This window comes from Arvicola amphibius, chromosome 3, assembly GCF_903992535.2.
Source record: "Arvicola amphibius chromosome 3, mArvAmp1.2, whole genome shotgun sequence".
Classification (NCBI taxonomy): Eukaryota; Metazoa; Chordata; class Mammalia; order Rodentia; family Cricetidae; genus Arvicola; species Arvicola amphibius.
Window position 1 is genome coordinate 144,568,116 of NC_052049.1, and position 22,560 is coordinate 144,590,675.

The 22,560-nt window shown below is 39.1% G+C and overlaps 1 protein-coding gene across 1 annotated transcript in view; it reads left to right on the forward strand.

Annotated features, from left to right (window-relative positions):
• Positions 1-22,017, forward strand: part of Hmgcll1 (3-hydroxymethyl-3-methylglutaryl-CoA lyase like 1) — a 122,064-nt gene extending 100,047 nt beyond the window's left edge. The window contains exons 8-9 of the mRNA XM_038323767.1: positions 17,775-17,900; positions 21,907-22,017. Of these exons, the coding sequence (XP_038179695.1) occupies positions 17,775-17,900; positions 21,907-22,017 (237 nt within the window). The remainder of the gene's footprint in view (positions 1-17,774; positions 17,901-21,906) is intronic.
• Positions 22,018-22,560: the final 543 nt, after the last annotated feature.

The window sequence follows — 22,560 nt, forward strand, 5'->3', positions numbered from 1 at the left end:
ATATATTATATCAGTTCTACATCCTTAGCAACCAGTGAAATACATAAAAAAGTTAAAATACATAAAAAAAAAAGTTAACACTGCTCTGAGATTTCATCTCATTCCAGTCAGAATGGCTGAGATCACAGAAACTGCAATGCTGGCAATGGTGTGGGAAAAAAACCACCGTTCATTGTTGGTGGGATTGCAAACGTTTGCAGCCGCTCTGGAAATCAGTGTGAATTCACAAAGAGATAAAAGTAGATATGACCCAGCTATACCACTCCTTGGCACGTGCCCAGAAGACTCAATCTTCTACTCCGCAGACACTTGCTCAGGCATGGTCTCTACCTCTGTATTCACAGTAATTAGAAAATGAAAAAACCCATAAATATCCTTCAGCTGAATGAATATTGACTCACAGCCAAATATTAGGGAGAGCACAGGAAACCCCACAGAAGACAGAGAGGAAATATTAAAGGAGCCAGGGGGGTCAACGACATCGGGAGAACACAGTCTACGTAATCAACTAAGAAGGGCTCATAGGGGCTCACAGAGACTGAAGTGACAATCAGGGAGCCTGTACAGGTCTGAGCTAGGTCCTCTGCATATATATTGTGGCTGATTAGCTAGGGGTTTTTGTGTGACTCTTAACAGTGGGATCGGGGGTATCTTTGACTCTTTTGCTTGCTCTTGAGACCCTTTTCCTCTTACTAGGTTGCCTCATCCTTCCTTATTATGAGGATATGTGCATAGTTTTAGTGCATCTTGTTATGCAATGTTTGATTGATATCCTGGGAGGCCTATTTTTTTCTGAAGCGAAACTGAGGATCTGTGTGTCTGGGGTGGATGGGAAGTCAGAGGCAGGTACTGGGAAGTATGGAGAGATGGGAGACTGCAGTCAGGATGTGCTGTATGAGAAAAGAATAAATAAAAAACAAAAAGAAGAAAATGTGAGATAGAGAGATATAACTGTATTTTTCTACATATATAATAGAATCTTACTTAGTTGCAAAAGTACAAAATAATGAAATTTGCAATTAAAGGACAGAACTAGAAAATGGTACATTGCTTGAGATAACTCAGACCCAAAAGGACAAACATAAATGTGCACTCTCCTATTTGTGTATCCTAGCTCCAAATCTTTATATTTGGGTACAGAACCTGAAGTTACCAGAGGAGTCAAAAAATGAAAGGGACTATAAGGGAAGACAAGATTGTGTTTAATAAAAAGAGATCATAGGACACAGGTAATATAAAGGGGAGGAATGGGGTGGCTTGACTAGAGAAGGGGGTGCAATGCAAAAGGAGAGTGAGGCTGGGTGGTGGTGCCACGTGCCTTTAATTCCAGTACTTAGGAGATAGAGGCAGTTGGATCTCTGTAAGTTTAAGGCCAGCCTGCTTTACAAGAGGTAATACCAGGACAGGCTCCAAAATTACAGAGAAACAATGTCTCAAAAAAAAAAAAAAACCCTAAACCAACCAACCAAACAACAAACAAACAAACAAAACAAACAAACAAACAACCTCAGGAGAATGAGGAAGGAGAGAAAACAGTAACAATGTTTGAAAAAAGCTATAGGGAAATATTATTTTATAAGTTTGATTAAAATACACTATGTGTGTGTGTGTGTGTGTGTTTATTGTTTTAGTGGAGTTTCAGCATACGGAGTGATAGTGCTTCCCATAGGTGTTGTAGATTTTATAGCAAATACTTCAATGCCATGCAAGGACAACATCCCTTCAAATTGTTGCTCAAGTTGGTCCAAGAGTCATCCAAACAATATAGGCTGTTGTCATTGCCTCTGGCTAACAACCAGAACTTAAAGTTCAGAGCCCGTTACTGAAGACAATACACACTGGCGACATAGTACTTGGGGATTCAAACTGTTGCTCACTTGGCATCCTGCTTCCTGAGGACTGGCTTTCACAGCCAATACTATGCAAGCTTCCAGGAGAAAAATAACCCATAGTCCTACCCAGCTATAAACCTGTAAAACACAACAATGACCAGCCCTGACAAGATCTCCCAATGATGCTATAGTGGTACTTAGATCTTACCTTGGTAATACTTTGAGTATTACTAAGGGTTGTCTAATAGGGCTTAAGGCCTTCTCAACAAGGGGGAAATTGTAGTTGTTTCTAAAACTTTGTCAGTTACCCATGACTGTAGATGTCATAGAACCTAGAGTTGAAACAACTACTATTACTGTCTTCCTAAACTGTATGTGTGTATTTGTGTGTGTGTGTGTATGACTATATTTTCCTCACTTATCCTTATATCCATGGATAAATATGGTTTTCTTCCTTCATTAAAGAGGCCTCATTTTGCAGCTGATGAGGCTACTGCACAGATTCACAACCAATCCAAATGCAGAGAATAAGTGACTATGAAGTATCCAGTTCCAATTAGTACATCCATAAAAATTCCCATACACCTAAGGCTCAGGTAACATAAGATCAGTGCAAATGGAAAGATTGTAAAAGCCACAGGATCTGGACTTCTTAGGCATAAATCTATATCTATATCTATATCATCTATATCTATATCTAATCTATCTATCTATCTATCATCTATCTATCTATCTATCTATCTATCTATCTATCTATCTATCATCTATCTATCATCTGTCTATCATAGCAATAGAGAAGTAATAATACATTGAGCAAACTAAAGTCAGTATTTGTAGAAAGTCTGCCTTCAAAGTTGACCACATTCATTATGGAAGTAATTCTTTCTATAAAGTTTAGATTGTTTTAGTATTTCAGAAATGGAAAGATAGTTATTTTGAGTTACTAACATTTGAAAAGAATTAGGTGGTCAGAGTTATATTTCACAATCAACTAAAATCTACATTTTCCTCTGTATTCTTATTATACAGAATTTTTTCTTGAACACATAAACATCTTAAATTATGTGAATAAAAGTCTTCATCGACATCTGTCTTTTCTAAGAAAATATGCACAATTATCTCATACATTAATTACATAATGTTTTCTGAATATGCTGTTTTGTTCACAACCCACTTTATTATTTCATGGATAATTAATTGTAGATATACCTACTTTTACCTCCAAAGAACTGAAGGAATGGGGTTGCCAGTGTTCACAGAAACAGTGCTTGCCTGTAGTTCTTATGCGAGAGATCTCAAGAATGGATTATTTGTTTGCCTCTGTTCTCTGTTCAGATCTGTAGTAGAACACATGATGGCCCCAGGTGGAGTGATCAACCTCAGTCCCCATTACACAACACACACACACACACACACACACACACACACACACACACACACTGGGTGTTTAAGGAACTATGGTTCATGGGGTAAACACAGGTAATGAATAAATAACATAAATGTTTATTTTTTCCTACCCTCAAATATGTAGCGCTGTCTCATGAGTTGGATCAACCCCAGTTGCTCCACTCACAGACTCGCTTGCTCTTGGGAGTTTGTCTTTCTTGTATTTTTCTATAATTACTTCGCCAGTTATACTTTAACTACTTTTCACAATGGCTTGTTTGAGTCTAGGTATCGTGCCATATAGTGTAGGATCAGAAGCGTGATGTTCAAGCCAATATATTCCTTGCTGTTTCGACTTCTTCCAGACAGCTGCTCTGCGCAGTCTCACAGCCCTCTCCGGCTTGTCAATACGGGTAGCACTATTTACCCTCTATCCAAAACACTGCACTTCCAGTTCTTTTCTCCTTTAATCAGTTCCCATCTTTGTTGCTCCACTCTTTGCTTATGTTTATTGGCATTCAGCTGTAGCTGTTAGGGGCCTCACATCAGCATCTGTTTCAGAATTGGAAGCTATTTACCTCTTTACCAGAAACAGTCCAGAAATAAGGCCTGTTCTGAATCAGCTCGGAGCTGAAATCCTTGTGACCCTGTAACTTCCTAGAGCAGCTCAACTCACTTAAAATTAGTTAACTGATCAGTTGCGCAGGAGGTTTGCCTATTACCTGACTGTAAAGCCCTGTGATATTTTTTAGATTATTATAAAAGCATGCAGTGGTCTCCACCACTGGGGGGGGGGAGGAGGGGGAAAGAGCGGTTTGCACAGCTATGCAGATCTGTCCTCTTTCCTTGCACTTCATTCTGTCACTCTCCCCTCCCCCAGCTTTGTACAAACTCAGCGGAATACAGTAAGAGGAAAGCTAGGCTGAGGGCTTGCGTCAGAGAGCCAGAATGCAATGGCCAAATTTTTTTCTGTACTCTAAATGTGTGGACTCAAGTACTATATTTTTGACTAGGTTGGTCACTAATTTTTCGCAAAAGATCCAGCACCTTGTTTCTTTATCATAGCTCTGAACTTTTATCTGCCTGCCCCACAGTATCTCAAATAATAGCTTCCTCTATTAATTTACTTCTTCATCTTCTTGTTTGTCCTATGGTCACTAGTCATAAGAAGTCTGTTATTTCTTCCTGTGTAAGGTACCATTCGATACTTTGAATTTGAACTGTCCTATGGCATCTAACTTATATGCTGTCTGTAATCTTCCTTCCTCCCATTCAGAGATGCCAGCTCCATCCACAACTCTTGTCTTTGTGCATAGCATAATTCTTCCCTAGTAGGCATGTCACACAGATTTTTATTTAATTTTCAAACGTTTTTATTTATTCAGTAAGAATTTTTCAAACTATATTTTTTATCATATTCTTTCCATTGTCCAAACCATCCCCTGTTCCTAGTCCCTAGCCAACCAACTTCCGGTTCACCTAGACTTAGAGCCTGCTTTTGAGAAACCCAGCATCACTCTGGTGAAGAGAATCGACTTTTTCTCTCTCAGGAGCTATCAATTGCAAATAGTCTCTAGGCTAGGGGTGGGACTTTCGCCACCCTCGCCTTCTCCTCCTTGTTGGGACCCTGCCTGTCTTGAGTTTGTGCAGGTCTTGTGCCTTCCGCCACAGTCTCTTTGAGTTCCTATGTGCGTCTTTTCTGTTGTGTCTGTTTCCTTAAAGTCCTCCACCACTTCTGGCCATTGGGATCTTTCTGAGCCCTCTTCTACATAGCTGAGTGCTAGATGCTGGGCTGTGTGATCAGCACATCCCTCAGCTCTGTAAAGCACTGAAGTCTTCTTCATTTTACAACTAGGGAAACCGGGGAGGGGGCAAAATAGCAATATTAAATATTAAATATTAAAATGACATGGTCAACAAGTGACAGAGGTTACCTAACAGAAGTTTGTCTTTTTACTTTATGACTTATTTATTTACCCTTTTAATTTCTGACAATTTCACACATGTATACAAGGCATTATGGGTATATTCCCCCGTCACTCTCACCCCCCCCCACACTCCTGTGATCTCCATCACATCTAGTCCTACCCCCACTTCACCTTACTGCACGTGCATCCACCTTTTCTGTGATGTACTCCGATCCTTGCAGAGGGAAATTTTTTAATGGATGTTATTTTCAGGACTGAGCACCATAGTTGTGTTTTTCAACACCATGACTAGTTATGAGTCTCTGGATTAACTGCTACCCACCGCAAAGTTTGGTCTTTTTTTAACTAATTGATAAAACACTAGGCTCTGTGTTTTTCATCTGCCTTTAAATCTACTGCTAGCTCTGCTGTCTTCTGTCATCATGATGACGTTATCTGTTTCAGAACTTGTCACTGATGGAAAACCAGTGGATGCCACCACCCAATGCTACTTTCTTGATTTTCTGTAGTGTTAGTTATTGAATTGTAAATGTTTAGGGAATATTTTCTTTCTGGGGTTCTAATGTTCTCTTTCCCTAACTCACCTTTCTTTTTGGTCTGCCTCCCCGCACACACAAATGAGTTTTCATCAAGACAAAGCCTTGTCTCTGCCTTTCTTATTCTAGACAAGTTCTTTAGAGAGCTCAGAAGTGGAATAGTAAATAAATTTAGAGTTTTAATTGATCTAACAGTGGCCTAAGAGATAGATCAGTAGTTAAGAGCATTAACTCAGAATTTGCTTCCCAGCATCCACATGGCACCTTACAATCACTTGTAACTCCAGCTCCAGGGGACCCAAGGCTCTCTTCTAGTATCTGTGAGCAACAGCACGCATATTCACACATACACACACACACACACACACACACACACAAACACACAGAGAATAAATATTGTGGGATATTCTATACAGAAGTGAAAAGTGAGGAATGTAAACAAAAAGAAGAGAAATGAAAGTACAAAGAAGAAATTAAAAGCCAATTTTTCTGAGGTCCGTCTATTGTTATACCATTAGAAGGTAATTATAATTAAAGAAGGGTATTACAGGTGTTATAGGGTATTATTATTTTTGTTTTATTATTTATTTATTTGCCTTTTTAATTTTGACAATTTCACACATGTATAGAGTCATTTACAAAGTAACTTAGAAGTAAAAATATTGTTACCATCATAGACAAAATATAAACATAAAAATAGCAATTAACAAAAGAGCAGTGATCCAAAAGGAGGAAACAAAGAATGTAGGAAATTAAAAGAAATAAGCCAAACAGCAGATGGTAGCCAAGAGCTTAGTAACTGTGTTCTAGCTGGATATTCTTAAATCATACTATAGGTGAAAATGAATAACAGCTCAATGTTTGCTTCTATTCTTTGTTCCTTGTGTATGGTTTGGGCTCATGTGATCATCTAGAACCCCAGGTGTTTTCTTGCTTATGGTTCACCATTTCTGTGGGCCTCAATGTCATTTGCATTTGATTATTTGAGAGGAAAAAGCCACATAGTTTCTGAAAAAAAAAAAAACTTGTTTGAGAAAGGGCATGAATGGAGTTGCTGACACGCTATTGCTTACGCACAATCTCATGTGTTTAGCTACAGCAGCAGTTAGCCAGTGTGTAGCTGGATCCCGGAAGAAGATGAAACAGAGTTTCGGTGAAGAACGATAATGATCTGTAATCCTTACACAGTCAGATCAAGAGATTATGGGTATCCAAATTTGTTTATGCATTGACTTTCATTTTGGGATTTGAAATAATGCATTTTTTTAGTGTTCATAAGAGCAAATGCTGAATTTTTGGCATAGAAGACAGAAATCCTCAATTAAACTAGAACCTCAGACTATTTTTGACACTTAAATGTTCTTATTTCAAGAAATAATGTACTAGTCAGGAAGTAGCAATTGTTAGCATCTCAGTGTTGACATGTATAATGTTTTTATGTCAGTTCTGTCTCTTGCTACTGAAGTAACCTGAACCTTATTCATCATTTAAGACTTAAAGGTGTGGAAGTTTAGGTACTGCCTTATATTTATCTATCGACAGAAACCAGGCGCTCATTAAATTCCTTCGTGTTGAAGAGACATTCATATAGATATTTTATATTAACTTCGTTAGTAGAAACCATGGGTGACTGATAAAGAACCAAAGAGATTGAACTAATATTTGCTTAAGAAGAAGCAAAGGAGATAACTCTATGCGATAGGGGAGCAAGCATACAACAGGTTTTGGTATGACGAAAATTCACTGTGTACTTGAATTTTACATGTACACTGCCGTGAACCTCACTGTAGTGTACAATCGATAAACACGAGTCTAAGAGGAGAAAATGGGTGCCACTGAAAACAGTCACATACAGTGCTGAATTCAGTGAGTGGATGGGATAGATTGGAGTATTTCTGTGATTATTGTACTGCCAGAAGAAGAGAATTGTGAATAGAGTAACCATTCACTAGTAAAGTCCATTTGCCCTGAGTACCTGGGATGTGCAATTATTATAGAAGACTGGATACAGTCTGGAAATGCAAATTTATACCAGAGTATCTTGTTATTTTATCTTTTATCTCCTCAAAAATTAATTCAAACTTTAAGTGTCCTTCGAAAGTATTAACCATGCCATGATAGTTTCTATTGCATAAACTTTTAACTATTTTCTCCTTGTTGTGCATTTAACACAAGAACTGATTTCTGCTCTGACGAGAAATAGTAGAATGTTCAACCTTGAGCATAACTCTATGTAAACCTCTAAGATTTTCTTGGGCTGTCCTCCTAGACATGCAAGCAGCAGGGCAAGCGTATTTTCCCCTGGAATGTCTTGATGACATCGCTAAGAAGGAAGTCTTACAAGAAAGAGGAGCCTTTCTGACCTCTCAGCCCACACCATGGCCCAGACCTATGCTTCCGCTCTAGAAGGATGGGTGTAAAATGTCCGTGAGGATCTGGTATGAACTAGTACTATCAGCCCCGGTGTACAACTGGCCCTTCCTTAGGCTATCTCCTACTAAACATGTAAATCACCTGCCTTTTGTGAGCCTCAAATCTTTTCATCCATCCAGTGGGCATGTGTAATTAGCCACTTCATATTGGTTGGTGTGGACATTTTGCTATTGTGAAGTTGACAATCCCTTTGAAAAATACGCCTATATTTGTTTATACCTTTGATATCTTCTCAGTCTTATCAAAATGAGAATTTCCTTGTTACACATTTTTCCACTGAATCACACCTCCTTTAATTTCTATTTCAATATGACTATAAAAGTGAAGGCATGATATGTTAACTCGTTTCTAAAACAAAAAAGGAAGGTGTTTAAGAAATCCGATAGAAGAGGTCTGTTATATGAAAGCTTTAGTAATGACCATATCCATTCCTCAATGTCAAAGCATACATGCATGCATAAACATACAATAGCTGATACACTAGTTTTGACACATGCATCAGTTGTTCCAGACATTGAGCACTATTCATGGTGTCAACTGTTTGTCATCTATGGTTCTCATAGCATTATATCATCTTTACAATTTAGTCACATAACAAGTGGGAGTCACCTGGGGTACCATAGTTCAACATGGAGTAGCAATATAAGCTTTCAGTTGAGAAGCTTTTTTTTTCCTTTTAAAGGATTTCAGATCCTGAGGGACTAGAGTTACAGACAATTGTGAGCAGGCATGTGGGTGCTAGGAACTGAACCCAGGTCCTCTGGTGAGCAGCCAGTGATCTTAACCACTGAGCCATCTCTCCAGCCCTGAGAAGTATTTCTTGGCAAGATCTGGCCTTTCTGAAAAGGATGCTGTGATCCATTAGTGATGTCTGGCTTTGTAAAAATAAATAATAATACTGTTGACTGTAGTCCTTCACTAGAGAGAACACAGGTAATGATGAACACGACAAGGAGTCAAATTACCAGAAAATGATAGTAGCTTTTTATTTTTATTTTTTTTTCCTCATGGTTTATTTTTTTTATATTTAAAAATTTCCATCTCCTTCCCTCCTCCTCCCCCCTCCCTCCCCTCCTTCTCCCCCTTCTCTCCCCTCCTTCTCCCCCTTCCCTCCCCTCCCCTCCACCCATACCTCCCCTCCCTCCCTCTCAAGGCCAAGGAGCCATCAGGGTTCCCCACTCTATGCTAAGACCAAGGTCCTCCCAACTCCCCCCAGGTCCAGGAAGGTGATCGACCAAGCTGAGAAGGCTCCCACAGAGCCCGTCCATGAAGAACAATCAGAGCCCAGAGCCATTGTCCTTCTGTGTGTGTGTGTGTGTGTCTGTGTGTGTATGTGTGTGTGTGTTTTACATCTGTGGCCCCTGAGGCCAGAAAAGAGTGTCAGATTCCCTAGGGCTGGAGTTACAGGTGGTTATTAGCCAACCAGCCTGGGGGCTGGGATCCAAAGTCGTGTACTCTGGAACAGGAACTCACCACCGAGCTGCCTCTCCTGGCCCAATGAGTATAGTTTTTCTATTTTATCCTGTATGGACATTTAATCCTCAGTAATCTTTACCAAAAGTGAATAATTTTCAATATTAGAAATACTAATTTAAATCTAATATCTTTGCTAATTTTCAAGGAGATTAGTTTTTAGAGAGCAAAATAGTAGATGGTTTTTCAAAAAGTAGACATTGCCAAAATGTTGTATTCCTTGAGACTTTGGTCACTTTAATACCTAAAAGCTTAGAGCACATGGGGTATATTGAAAACAGGATAGGATGCTTTTTCAATTTTCAAAATGGTTTGTTTTATTTCCATTATGCAGACCCACACATATGTATTGATTGAGGATAACTTATAAGCACCACATGAGAATAAATCTCCAATTAGCATGTCTGAAGAAGTGTCTGAGTGGTGTGTGAACTCCATATGCCTCACAACCACTGTTGGAGAACAATGTGCTTATGCTATATCCATGCCCAATTTATTGCTTCCCAGAGATGGCAGTTAATATCGGTTTCTCACAGATCTGCAGAGTTCAAGCAGGTGGGAAACGCAGCTGAAGTCATAGGGTGGGTTTATTGATTAGTCAGAGGAGGAGTAAATGGGGGTACTAAGGACGTTACAGTAATGGGGGCACTAAGAACGTTACAGTTACGTGTTTTTTGTTATTGTTTGCTTTGCTTTATTTTGTGTTTGAGGCCTGGGGTCTCCTTTGATTCTCGTAAGTTACCTCTTGGCACACAGGACACAGGATTTCATCATTTTTGTTCCTAACGCTAAGTTCCACCACGACTGCTGGGAGTTTATGTTTAGTTACAGGAATCCTGGTTTCAGTTAATAAATATTTCAAGTCAGAGGAGGAAGTGAACAAACACAGAAAGAATATTTTAACTGTGTCCTTATGCATTCTGCAGCCGTATTGCTCTTATATTTATTTTAAATGTAAAACAGTTGTTTACTTGATGGATTGTTTTACATATTAGCTATCTTCTCTGACTGGAACCCAGTGGGTTGTGAATGCTAGATGTGAACTTCGGGATTCTGATGTTACACTGCCACCACGTGGCTGCTCATCTCAAGATGGACACTGCTTCTGAGATAAATAAGTCAAATACTTTGCTTTTATTGCAGTGTATGTTCCTTGTATCCCTGCTCTCTCCAAAACCTTTATCATGAAGAGATGTTGTATTTTGTTGAAAGCTTTTTTGGCATCTAATGAGATGATCATGTTGTTTTTATTTTTCAGTTTGTTTCTATGGTGGATTACATTGACAGATTTTCATATGTTGAACCATCCCTGCATCTCTGGGATGAAGATGACTTGATCATGGTGAATGATGGTTCTGATGTGTTCTTGGATTTGATTTACCAGTATTTTATTTAGTATTTTTGCATCAGTGTATGTTCATGAGTGAGACTGGTTTGTAATTCTCTTTCTTAGTAATGTCTTTCTGTGGTTTGAGTATCAGGCAATTGTAGCCTCATAAAAAGAGTTTGGCAATGCTCCTTCTGTTTCTATTGTAGTGTAATGAAAGCTTATGGTGTGCACGTCACAAACACAATCCACACACACACACACTCATACAACCTTGTACACACCCATCAAGAACTTGTCCTAAGTCAAGCTTTGTCTTTAATGAGATACAGGACATCCTCTAAAGCTGATAATCTCTCTGAAATAAAGATAAGAGGACTGTGCATTATTTTCAAATATGCATGAAAGATTTTAGTTATGAACTCTAAACATAGTCCTCTATTAAAAACAATTGAATAAAAAATGTTTCTTTCTATCTACGTGTTTAGTCTCACCATTTCCAAAATTTGACTAGAAATTTCTTCAATAGCTTTTTTAGAAGTAAAAGCATGTAATTCATTTATTGTTTTTTATTTTAACAGGTGTATAAAATTGGTATTTATGATGTGTATTCAAATTGTGATTCTGTTTCTTTCCTTTTACATTTGACACAAGTCATTCTATCTATGCCAATTAGAGAGCCCTCAGCTTCACAATTCACCAGCTGCCTCCTGAGTGCTGAACGTAGAGACAGGTGCCTCCACACATGGCCCAACATTGTGCAATGTTTAAATCGCATTAAATATATCTATCTCTCCAACATTCATCATTCATGGTTTAAAACATTTTAAGTTTATTGTCCTGTCTTTTTAACATCTAACATTTATCATCATTATCTGTAATCACATCCTGTGCAATATTTCTTACTCTCATTTAATTGAAGTCTGGTGCCATTGATCAAAGCCCTGCTCATCCCCACCTTCCCCATCCTACTATCCTGTTCTAGGAAATTCTTTTTTGTGTTACCTGCACATGCATAAGGGGATCTTGTGGTATTTTTCTCTCATGCTTGGTTTGCTTCATTTCTTAAAAAGATCTGCAATTTCATTTGTGTTGTTGCAAATGATACAATGTCATTCTTTTGGAGGGTGTATTTCATTATGCATATGTACTACATTTTAAAAATGCTGTAGTTGAGTATAATTTAGTATCTGGATGACATTACTCTATCAGTTGTCTTGTTGCTGTATTAAAAGTGCCTGGCAAAAGAAACTGAAGAGGAAAAGTTTATCTTTGCACACATCATGGCAAGAAAATCAAGACCACAGGAAGCCAAGATAGCTGATCACGTTGTGTTCAAAGTCAGGGAGGAAAGGGATGTAAGCTCGATTCACTTCTTCCTCCTTCTTCAGTTCAGGACCCCAGCCTAAAGAGTGTTGCTGCCAGCAGTGGGTTTTCTCACTTTAGTAAACTTATAATCTTTCCCAAGCATGTCCCATCAAGTGGGCAATGGAGATTAATCATCCCAACTTCCCACTGGAAAGCCTTTTATTTAGAAGACTACATATAATTGAGAGGGAAGTTAGGGACTATTGAATAACATGAAATAGTTTTCAAAGTCATGTTAAGCTTCTTAAAAAATATTTTCTAAAGGGACTTAAGTTTATTACAGATTTACTTGTTTATTTGTGTGTGTGTGTGTGTGTGTGTGTGTGTGTGAGAGAGAGAGAGAGAGAGAGAGAGAGAGAGAGAGAGAGAGAGAGAGTATGTTTTTGTGTACCATGTCTGCTCAGGTGCTCACAGAGGGCAGAGGGCATCTTGGCATTATAATCTGTAAACCACATGGTTTGGATGTTAGCAACAAAGTCTAGTTAATCTGAAAGAGCAGTAAGCGCTCTTAACCACTGAGACATCTCTCCAGCTCTTCAATTCTTAATTTTTATTTTTATTTGTTTGCATGCAAGTGTGTCTGTATGCTATGGAGATGCAGGTGTCTGCAGAAACCAGAAGCAGGCTTCAGCTCCCTGGAGCTGGGGTTACAGGCAGTTGCGAGCTGCTCAGTGTGGGTTCCTGACACACAACATGGGTCTTTTGGAAGAACAAGAAGTGCTTTAGCCACTTAGCCATCTCTCCAGCCTCAAATTATATTTATTTATGGGGAGTGCTGCATGCATTGTGGCACACATGTGAGGGTCAGAGAACAAATTTGGGATTTGTTTTTATCCATCCACTATGTAGCTACCAGGGTTCAAAATCAGATTGGAGGTCAGCGCCTTTGGCAGATAAGTCACCTCAGTGGCCTCAAATATTTGACGGGGGGTGTTTTGTTTTGACTTGATTTTTGAGACAGAGTCTCTTTATGTAGCTCTGCTACCCTGAAACTTGCTATGTAGACCAGGCTGTCCTAAAACTCAGAGATCCACCTGCCTTCTGATGGCTAGGACTAAAGGTGTTTGCCATTATACCCAGTATGCAATATAATATTGATGATTTCTCTTCAAAGGTAATATAAAAAATGAACTCTGTTTAAAACTGCATACTTAAACTTGGGATATATACTCTGTAGTTATAGCTTCCTAAGAGCTGTGTCCAGACCTAATCTGATCACTAGCAAAAAGGAAAAGAGCCTTCTCCAGTTTGCTTTTAACCCAGTTACATCTGCCTTTACTGGAGTGATGGAGGAGAGTTATCTGTCTATGTTACTTTCATTGGTTAATTAATAAAGAAAACTGCCTTGGCCCTTTAAGAGACAGAAAATTAGGTAGGCAGAGTAGACAGAACAGAATTTTGGGACAAAGAAAGCCAAGTCGGGCAGACAATTCAGGCAGTCGCCATAGTGAGTTGCCATGCTTCTCTCTGAGATGGACGCAGGTTAAGATCTCTCCTGGTAAGCCACCCCTCGTGGTGCTATATAAGTTACTAAATATGGGTTAAAGCAAGATATGAGAATCAACCAATAATAAGCTACAGATAATGGGCCAGGGGCCAGGCAGTATTTCAATGAATACAGTTTCTGTGTAATTATTTTGGGTAAAGCTAGCCGGGTGGCGGGACACAGCCCTCCGCTCCTTCTACACTGGAGCATGCTGTGGATTATCCCTGCAGTCTTAGACTCCTGAGACAGAAGTCTGTGCAAAGTAATGCTAACTGGAAAATTCAGGATTTTTTTTTTTTTTACTGAAAATCATTTCCACTTTATTAGCCTATACTGACTAACCAGCTTGTGCAAAAACTGCTCTGTTTTCTATTTACTTACATGCACTGAGCACTGTGAGTCACTGACAAACGGGATTAACATGAAAAGAGATTCCATGTAGGCTGCAGATGGAGTTCAGTCGGTAGAGAGCCTGACTTACACATGGGAATTTCCAAGTTTGGTCTCCAGCATCACATGAAACCAGGAGGGGTGGCTCACATTCGTCATCTCAGTACTCAGGTGGTCGAGGTAACAGGATCGGAAGTTCAAGGTCATGTCCCATTGCAAGTGGAGTTCCAAGCCAGCCTGGCGGCAGGAAACTCCGAAAGAAATGAATAACCACCCTGTGCATGATCGCCAATGCTGTTAGCATGTTGGAGTGTGTGTCATACAAATTCTTAAGAAAGTGGGATGGTGACTGTATAGTGTGTATTATTTTAGCGCCCATTTCTTTCCCTTAATTGTGTTTATGTAGATTGTCACTCAGTTTTATAGACACAGTTTAAATTACCTCTTATGTGACATTTTAATTGTTTTATAATTTTCCTTCTAGAAATGTGATGAATTTTCCATGGATTATTGAATCTATTTACTTGATTATAATCATCTCATTGTTTATATATTATGATACGTTAAACATTCCAAGACAGGATATCTTTGGTAAAGAATTTCTGGAACCTGGATATTGATAATAATTGTTCACCATAAAAATTCAATTTAAATTCCCACTAGCTGGAATTTTGTTGACTCTAGGTTCTTACAGTCTTATCTTTTAAAATTATACATTAAGTTATTCATTTATTTTATGTTTAGTTGTGTGTCAGTTCAGTTCCCAGCATCCACGTGGCAACTGTAACTCCAGTCTCAGGCTGTGCTTTTCTGGTCTTCATTTCTGGGCAGTACATGAACATGGTGTGCATATAGAGATACAGACAAAAAACCTATACATATATTTTTTATTATTTTATTTTATTTTTATTGAGCTCTACATTTTTCTCTGCTCCCCTCCCTGCCTCTCCCCTCCCATTCAACCCTCTCCCAAGGTCCCCATGCTTCTAATTTACCTAGGAGATCTTGTGTTTTTCTACTTCCCATGTAGACAAGGAACATACCTAAAACATAATAAAGGCAATATACAACAAGCCTATACATATTTTTTAAAAAGGAAATGAGAAAAAGAGTGTATTTTGTCTTTTCATTGTCTTCTACAGAGCAATTAAGATTAAAAACTGCTTTTGTTTTTGATAGACTAATGTGTTTTCTTCTGGGACACCTGTCCTTACAGGGTCTAGATCCTTTTTAGCTAGAAAATGAGTGTGGTTCAAGGTTGTTATACATTAAGAGTGAATCATCCAGGAGGTAGGCTGATGCCACCTCATACCCATCATAGTAGCAGCTTTGCCTTTTTTTTCTATCTTACCCTCTACTTGTTGGGACCATTTGGAGTCCTGGCCTCCAGCTCCTCTTCCCTGTTAGAGATCTTTACTTTCCTTCTGATTTGAGTCACTTAAAGCTGTGTCAAAGTTGTTTACCAGCTCTGCTTCATGAGCACTTGTTGCCTTGGCCTTGAGGATCAGAGGATAAGGTTTTCACCTGTTGGCCCACTTGACTGTTGGGTATATAAGCCTCCATGGTGTTATTGAATAAAGGGCTTCTTACCAGTGACTAGAGGTCCATGTCTCTGTCTCTCTCTCTGTCTGTCTGTCTCTGTGTGTTTCTGTATGTTTCAACCTCCAGCCCCTTGCCCGAAGCGCGGGAACTGTATGGTAGTGCATAGAGCGCAGATAGGCGTTGTGTGCTGCAGCTACTGAGTTCTTCTTTCTAAAACCACTTATCTTAAAATGTTGAAGAACTACAGTATTTGTGACAGAAGATTGTAAGGTTCAGTTTGTGTTTGAACAACATGGCCTTGCTGTGGCTATATGGTATTAGATAAGATACATAATAGTAGCCACCTGGGGGGTTATGAGTCATCACAATGTGGCTTATACCAGGTTGACTCCCAAAGTAAGCAGGATGTAATCTGTTATATAGCTATTCCTGGCAGAATGACACCTTTTGTGTGTGTTTCGTACCAATAAGACCTTGATGTCAGGGACCTTCACTTCTACTTTCAGGAGCTTGCATATGTGTGTCTTGTCTGTAGGCCTATGTGCCTACCTCCAAGAAGCCAGTACATTGGTCTTTGTGTGTTCCTGTGTCTGCCTGTATGTGGCCGGTAGGTGCCTGCATGTGCCTAGGCACATGCATGCTTCTGCCTACCTAACAGTCTGTGCTGGTAAATAGCGTCTTATCTGCCCTTGACTCCTCACAACCTTGAGTCTCTTCAACCTCAAATCTTCCCACATTCCTCTGCCTTTCCTGGATCAGCATTTGGTCCTTGCCACATGGTTAGCATCTTGGTATTGTAGAGTGCAGGACACTCCTATGATTAAAACAGGCACATGCACAAGATTGAAAGGAGTGGGGTGAATATAGACCCTGGCTTCAGAAAGTCACCAGGAACAACTCAAAGACACAGCAAAACCCATTCATATTAGAGAACTGGTTTAACTAATTTTCGGGGAAGGACTTGTCACTAGCACTTTTAAGGGACCATAGATAATTCTAGTGGGTACCATTGACACTTCTGTCTCTTTGGATGTGGGATTAAATTCCCCTACGTGGATTAGCTGACTATTGAAGAACTGATTGTATTTCTCCAGCCCGCGCTCCCATTATCGACTTGTCAGCTTTCCCAGAGGATGGCACATCCACCTTCCGTTTTATATTATCAACAGCCGATACCCAGGTCTTTGCTTGACATCACTGCACTTTTATCTCCCATAGTCTCAGCAAACAAGCTCTTTGTCGTCTGCATCAAGTCCAAACACTCAGTCCTCACAAATGTGCTGCTTCCAGAGGCTGTGGATAGAGGCAGAGTGGGGCTCCTCTGGCGACAGAGAATTCTGCACCAGACCATGCACTTGCACAGATTCCCTGAACCTGCTTTTCCCGTGGTTCCTCCCTGGGATGTGGGGACGCTATGGGAGACTCTGTGTGGGTTTTGGTGAGAGTTGTGAGTTATGCACCTAAAGCCTTAAAACTGATAGATAGCAATGAGTGTAAACTGCTGCAGTTGGAGATGAACACCTTGCCTCTTAAACACCTCTTACTTCCAGAGGAACAGAGTTTTGTGTGCATAGTAACATTGGGTAAATTGGATAGGTAAATCGGGCTCACCAAGCCCATTGCAGATATTAGCCTCAGCCCTAACTACTGCATACAAGTTCCTGTCTTCTGAGACTTTGATTTTGAGCTGTAGTGTTGGAAATATTTTGTGTTATTCATGCAATGCTTCAGAGAAATGAGAGAATATACAAAACCGTAAATGAACTAACCTTACTTCAAGCTATATCCCCACCAGCTATGCTGTTATAGAGAAAACAGAGTCAAAACCCTACCTTTTAGGTCTTGGTACAAGACTCACACAGATGCAAAGATCTTTAACAGAGTGTTTGTTGGTCAAGCAAACTTAGAAAAGGGACTGGCTGCCCAGGGACTATTCTAGCATCAGGTGAATAGTGACTATGTTAAGATAGAAGGCTTAAAATTTGTCTGCTATTTCTTCACGACAGGTTGAATAGAAATGAGTGATTCATATTCCACACGTGCACGCCTTAGGTGTTGTGCTTTGTTTTTCAGATGGGAGTTAACGTGGTGGACTCTGCTGTATCTGGGCTAGGTGGCTGTCCTTATGCAGAAGGTGCTTCTGGGAATGTAGCCACTGAGGACTTGATATATATGCTCAATGGCATAGGACTCAATACAGTAAGTTCTTTTAACATATTTTTAAATATCCATGCTTTCTTTTCAGGTTCAAATAGGCATACTTTCTCAAACTTAAAACAGCAGAGGTCAGAGTTTTACTACGCGTTTGCTATTTGCTGTAAGGCACAGAAGGAAAAGACAATGAAAGCGTTTCAGCGACTTAGCCAGTGCTTGTTGCTCTAGTTCAGTCACCAATGATGTTCTCATTCCATGCTATAAAGTTTTATGAACTCCGAAATAAATTTCCAAATATTATCCGCTTTGACTTTGCATACTTCCTGTGTGAGAGCTTGTGTCCTTGTGATTACAATGCTTTGTAGTTTTTTTTTTAAACATATAATATATTTATTAATTATTTGAGAATTTCATACAATGTGTTTTAAAAGAAAAAATCTTTTGAAATTAAAGTATAATTACCTGTTTCTCTTTTCTTTTTCCTCTCTCTAATCCCTCTCATGGTTATCTCTCGAATTCATGGCCTTTTTACTTTAACTATTGTTATGTATATAATATATATAATATATATATATATGTGTTTACATATATTCTTTTTCTTTTTATGGATCCTCATAGAAGATGAGATCCCCAGGCAGGCTGTGATTATTATGTTGGTCTCAGACTTCTGACACTTTGCAAATGGTCAGTGGAAAAGTAAAGTTTAATTAAGCTTGAGATGTAAGACACTAGGTGGCAAGAACGGCCTCTTTCTAAGTACATGCAATGGTAGGTCTTATATGCTAACACCGGCTGAAACCAACACTGAGATTTCTTTATGCTTAGTAACAAAATCTATCAGCATAGAAGAAATTCTACTTTGGGGAAAATGTAAGAAAACTATTCTGAGATTACTGTACATCCAAACAATAAAAACATCAGTTAGCTACAACATAAATTCCCCCCTCTCCTCCTCTCTCTCCAGTCTCACTGTAATTATTCCAAATATCCCACGGCTTCCAACTCACCTGCCATTACATTCTGTTCCTCACTGCGTCCCTCCTTCATGCTTCCATGTGGTTCTGACTGGTCGTTTACATCATGCCTTACTTTATCTAGATAGTGAGGTACCACCAACTGGTTCATTCCCAGCATCACTCTGACTATCATCAGGTAAAGATGTAAGGAACTTGGTGCTTCCTTGGCATTCTGTATTTTTATTGCTTTATGACCCCTAGAATTGTATCATGATAATGTTTATTCTTCTAGTTTTTTGGACAGTCAAAATGTAGTCATTATAGCTTATTCTTACTCAGTGTCTGTAACATACAGATGCTCAATAAATATTCATTGAGATTTTACCTGGCACCAAACACTAACAGCTGTTGTCTATAAACAACAAAATCTATTGCTTATTTTCTCTGTAGAAAAGTATTGGTTTATTTACACAGCGGCCTAATCATTGTTTTAAAAGGCAGAGACTGAAAATGAAGAGAAATGGATCCTTTCTTAGAACTTAAATGAAATGAACTAAATCTAATTAACAACAGCATTAAACATATCCTGTAAGTTTAGATTTCAGTGCCAAATTCCAGAAAACCAAATGTCACCCTGGTTGAGTTGAGGAGGATTTAAATACTAAGGAACACTACAGTCACTATGAACCACAGTCCCAGATACTTACAAGAACAAGTAATTATAGACTCTTAGCTCTTTGCCAAGTGTTCATCTACTGCACTAATTGTGGTTCCAGACTTGCATTTGAGTTCATCACTACCTTAAGACTTTATCTGCACTACAAGGTGCACATACTGTGATTTTGCTTAAGCAACTACCAGTGAGCTTGTATTTCCTCCAAAAGAAGATTTGCTGCATAACACACTCTGGCCTTTTGGTACCCTCTCCATTACAAACAACATCTGTGACAGGTTTGCCCATTGCTACCCATATGCACCGTGGCTCTCTTCATCCTCCATATACACTGTGCTGGTTTCTAAGTCTTTGGAGTTGGTCTTCTTTGCCTGCAGTGACTCTTGTGGATTCTTATTCCTGCCACGACATAAAACAGGACTGGTACCTCCACTGTCTTTTCTCTGGCATGTTCTTTCTACTCTTTCCTCATGACTTACTTGGTCTTTTTAATAATATGGGCATACTCTCTTCATAGACTTAAGTATAGTACAGACATTTATAATTATGAGTCTGCGATTGCCCGTGTACACATAAGCCTCATGAATACAAAATAAGGTATAATCTATGTGAAATCACATGACATATCGTATTACTTTCTAGACATCTGATAAATGACTTAAGATTAAATACAGTATTTTTATAATCACATCAGTTAATTAAATGAAATTATAGAGAAATACCAAAGCAAAAATTTTTCCTTGAGATAATATTAGCACATTCTATGCATAATTGTTAGAAATGGAATTCTTACAAAGTTTAGAGTAACATTAATGACTGAAATATTCCATCAAACCCTTGCTGGATCTAATTCAGAAATGTAAGACATATGAAACTATTTAGCTATCATTGGATTAGGAATTTAAATTAAAAAGTAGACTCAGATGCTCCATGACAAAAACAAATTTCTCAAATCAGAAAGAATGCTGCTACCCTGAAAACACATTCATAATGTAAAAGAAGATAAAAAGCCATTTTAAAGAATCATTTTACAAAACATTTTCTTGGCCATTATTTAAAAGAGTAATAAAAAGAGTGTTCTGAAACATCTCTAGAGAGAAAAATTAAAATGACCATGTTATGAAGCATTGTGAATTTTTATTCTTGTCAATTTTAGGAGAAACTCAGTTTCCATACATATTAAAAATAGCTACTAGCAGTTTTCTAGCAAAGATTAATTTTCATTGTTGTCTCACTGTTTCTAGTTGAAGAAGGATGTAACGGCATGTGAGATGCTGCATGAAGGCAAACATATGGAGGACACGCCCATATATGTGTCCCCCAGGCACAACAAAAGTACCGGGCAGAACACGGTTGTTACTCCAAGGCCCACAGATGAGGACTATGCCCTGAACTTGGCCTTCACACCAACTCTGATCGGTCATTCATGGATTTTCCTAAGCCTCAGTTGTTTTTATTTATCCTTAACACAGATAAAGTGTTAGGCACACAAGGTGCCATTATATATAAAATTGTATTCTAAATACTGCTTATTTTCTCTGACTTACAGTTCCCCATTTCATACCATGTCACAATTCTGATTCTGCATATGGTAAATTAAAAAAAGAAAGAAAAAAAGAAAAGAGGAAGAAAGCATTCATCTTTCCTGGAATATATAAAAATGCATCCAGTTTGTTTCTTTTTTCTATAAAAAGTATTATTATTATTATTATTATTATTACTACAGATTTTCACCTCCTCCCCCTCCCATTGTCCTCCCCCTCTCCACACTCCCCCTCCTCCTCCCTCTCCAGTCCAAAGAGCAGTCAGGGTTCCCTGTCCTGTGGGAAGTCCAAGGTCCTCCCCGCTCCAACCAGGTCTAGGAAGTTGAGGATCCAAACAGATTAGGCTCCCACACAGCCAGTACATGGAGTAGAATCAAAACCCAGTGCCTTTGTCCTTGGCTTCTCAGATGGCCCTCCATGTCAGCCAAGGCCAGCTGGACTGGGACTGATGGAGCATGTGATCAAACCGGACTTTCTGAATGTGTTTCTTTATATGTAATAAAACATTATTTTTCCCAGTTCAGTTTCTCACTATAAACTTCTCCAATCCATTAGTATTTTAGCTTCTCTTTCCTAATACTTTATGGGCTGTTTTCAAATTCCGCAAATATCCTTCTTACACATCAGAGGTGTTTGTGAATTAGACCGTTTTTCAGAGGAGTCTCCTCCATATTATGTCTTAATAAAGTGGAGGAATAAAGCACCGCCTACATAGTTTATGGAAATAAATGCTGACCCTGAATTGATAATGAGCAAACCAGAGTTTCATAATTTTAATCAGTTAAGCAACTACTAGTGAGGAAAAGGATTTGCTTCATCTCTTTTCTCTTTCACTCTGGTCCCCCATCCCATTCAGTGTCTTCTCTTTTCCTTGCCAGGGTGTGAATCTCTACAAGGTGATGGAAGCTGGCGACTTTATCTGCAAGGCAGTGAATAAAACCACAAACTCCAAAGTCGCACAAGCCACCTTCAAAGCTCGACTTGAATGAATTTAGGATTTGAGAGTTAAAAGATTCATTTCAGTCCCAATTCATCGCAGAATCATTAATGCCAACCCATTCTGAAGTGGAGGTTAATTAAAAAAGAGAGCTGGGAAGAAGCGATGCTATGAAAAGATTAGCCCTGGCTGGACCACAACGTAGATTAGCACTGGGTGGACCACGACGTAGGTGGAAGGCAGGACCAGCAGTCGGCTGAATCGCAAGCTGAGACGTGGGCAGCCTACTGGATGCGGACAAAGCTTGCTCATTTGTGCTTCCAGAATTCATTTAATTTTTACTTTAGTCGATGTGAAAATTGACTTCAGATTTCTCGAAGTATCCAGGACTGTGTTAATCCTTCATCAAGCCAGCTCACCACAGGGTACATATTGTTAGTAGTTTACGAGCGTTGACACAATACAGAGTGTGTGGCCCTGGCGCTGTGTTTTCTGCCTACGGATCCGGACTTTCCATTTGCCAAGTTTGTTAAGTTATGGACCGAGAGCCAAATTTTCATCTGACCCTACAAAATTTTTAGCAATAGAACTTTTA